The sequence below is a fragment of the Coregonus lavaretus genome, assembly GCF_964263955.1.
Source record: "Coregonus lavaretus genome assembly, contig: HAP1_SCAFFOLD_2088, whole genome shotgun sequence".
NCBI classification, from domain to species: domain Eukaryota; kingdom Metazoa; phylum Chordata; class Actinopteri; order Salmoniformes; family Salmonidae; genus Coregonus; species Coregonus lavaretus.
This window is the reverse complement of record NW_028160602.1, coordinates 86,928-88,527: the sequence shown is the minus strand read 5'-3', so window position 1 is coordinate 88,527 and position 1,600 is coordinate 86,928. Positions and strand designations below refer to the sequence as shown.

The window sequence follows — 1,600 nt, the reverse complement described above, 5'->3', positions numbered from 1 at the left end:
ACGGCCCTTCCGCGGCCCACATGACTTTATTCTGAACGGAGACAAGTCTGCTCGCTGGGCCGTTCGCTTTTGGAGCAAAAACACGGCTCCGTCGGTGACTTTTGGGCCGATATAGGCGAACAGAAAACACAAGTGAAAGAGCATTTGGCCAGCCCAGAGAAGCCGAGCTGGTTGGCTTGAGTCTACATGGTTCTCATGTCGCGTTTAAGGCCAGACCCCTGCTCGGTGTGGAGCTTCAATAGCGCAGAACAGCGTCTACAGCAAACTACTCCTCGCAGACCGTGTGTGTGTGTGTGTGTGTACCGGACCAAACGACAGACAGACATGGCAGAAGTCGCACCAGCACCCGCCGCCGCCGCGCCGGCAAAGGCACCCAAGAAGAAGGCAGCAGCCAAGGCCAAGAAAGCGGGACCCAGCGTAGGCGAGCTCATCGTCAAGGCTGTGACCGCTTCCAAGGAGAGGAGCGGCGTGTCCCTGGCCGCACTCAAGAAGACGCTGGCGGCAGGCGGCTACGACGTGGAGAAGAACAACTCCCGCGTCAAGATCGCAGTCAAGAGCCTCGTCACCAAGGGTACCCTGGTCCAGACCAAGGGCACCGGTGCATCCGGCTCCTTCAAGCTCAACAAGAAAGCCGTCGAGGCGAAGAAGCCCGCCAAGAAAGCCGCAGTCCCCAAAGTAAAGAAGGTGGCCGCCAAGAAGCCCGCCGCGGCGAAGAAGCCCAAGAAGGTAGCAGCCAAGAAGGCCGTCGCCGCAAAGAAGTCCCCCAAGAAGGCCAAGAAGCCCGCTACACCCAAAAAGGCCGCCAAGAGCCCCAAGAAGGTGAAGAAGCCCGCCGCAGCGGCCAAGAAGGCAGCCAAGAGCCCCAAGAAGGCTACAAAGGCAGCCAAGCCCAAAGCCGCCAAGCCCAAGGCAGCCAAGGCCAAGAAGGCAGCCCCCAAGAAGAAGTAAACCTATTACAAACAGTGTTCTACTCGACACATGTTGTACCACAAAAGGCTCTTTTAAGAGCCACCCACCTCTTTCCATAGAAAGCGCATTGATTTCCATGTACTACCTGTCGTGGAAAAGAAATTACGCACACTAGTTCTATATCGTGGAGCTCCGCCCCATAGGGGAGCTATGCTCCTAGTGGTTTACCCTCTGCCCTAAGGCAGCAGCAGCCTGAAACAAAATTATGCACACACCTACAGCCAATAGGAGTACAGGTGTCACTATATAAGGAACCCCGTTCCCTCAATCTGCCTCCCATTATCTTCAGCGACTGGACTAGAGAAGAAGCCTTAGAAGACTCGGAAGATTTTCGCCGTTGACATCCAGCCGTCAACGTCTTCCACTATGAGTGCACCAGCTTTTCCACCAAAGGCCCTTTTCAGGGCCCTATGCCGCTGTACCGCCATGGCTACTTCGGACCCCCACGACCTATGTTTCGTGTGCTTGGGACCGCTGCATGCCAAGGAAGGTCTCGGCAACCCTCCTAATTGCGCCTCCTGCGCTCTCCTTCCTATGAAGGAGAGAAAGCAGCGCTGGGCGTTTTTTAGAGAGGAGGTCCCTCTCGACGACGTAATGTCCGTGCTCGCCTCTGAATCAGAGGCATCAGCGG

General features: G+C 56.4%; 1 protein-coding gene across 1 annotated transcript; it reads left to right on the top strand.

Moving 5' to 3' along the window:
* Positions 1-324: 324 nt before the first annotated feature.
* LOC311121638 (histone H1-like) lies at positions 325-948 on the top strand (the record flags this gene model as incomplete). The annotated part of the gene is made up of 1 exon (XM_084196100.1): positions 325-948. One exon carries the CDS (start codon positions 325-327, stop codon positions 946-948), a length of 624 nt encoding a protein of 207 aa, XP_084052226.1.
* Between the last annotated feature and the right edge of the window lie 652 nt (positions 949-1,600).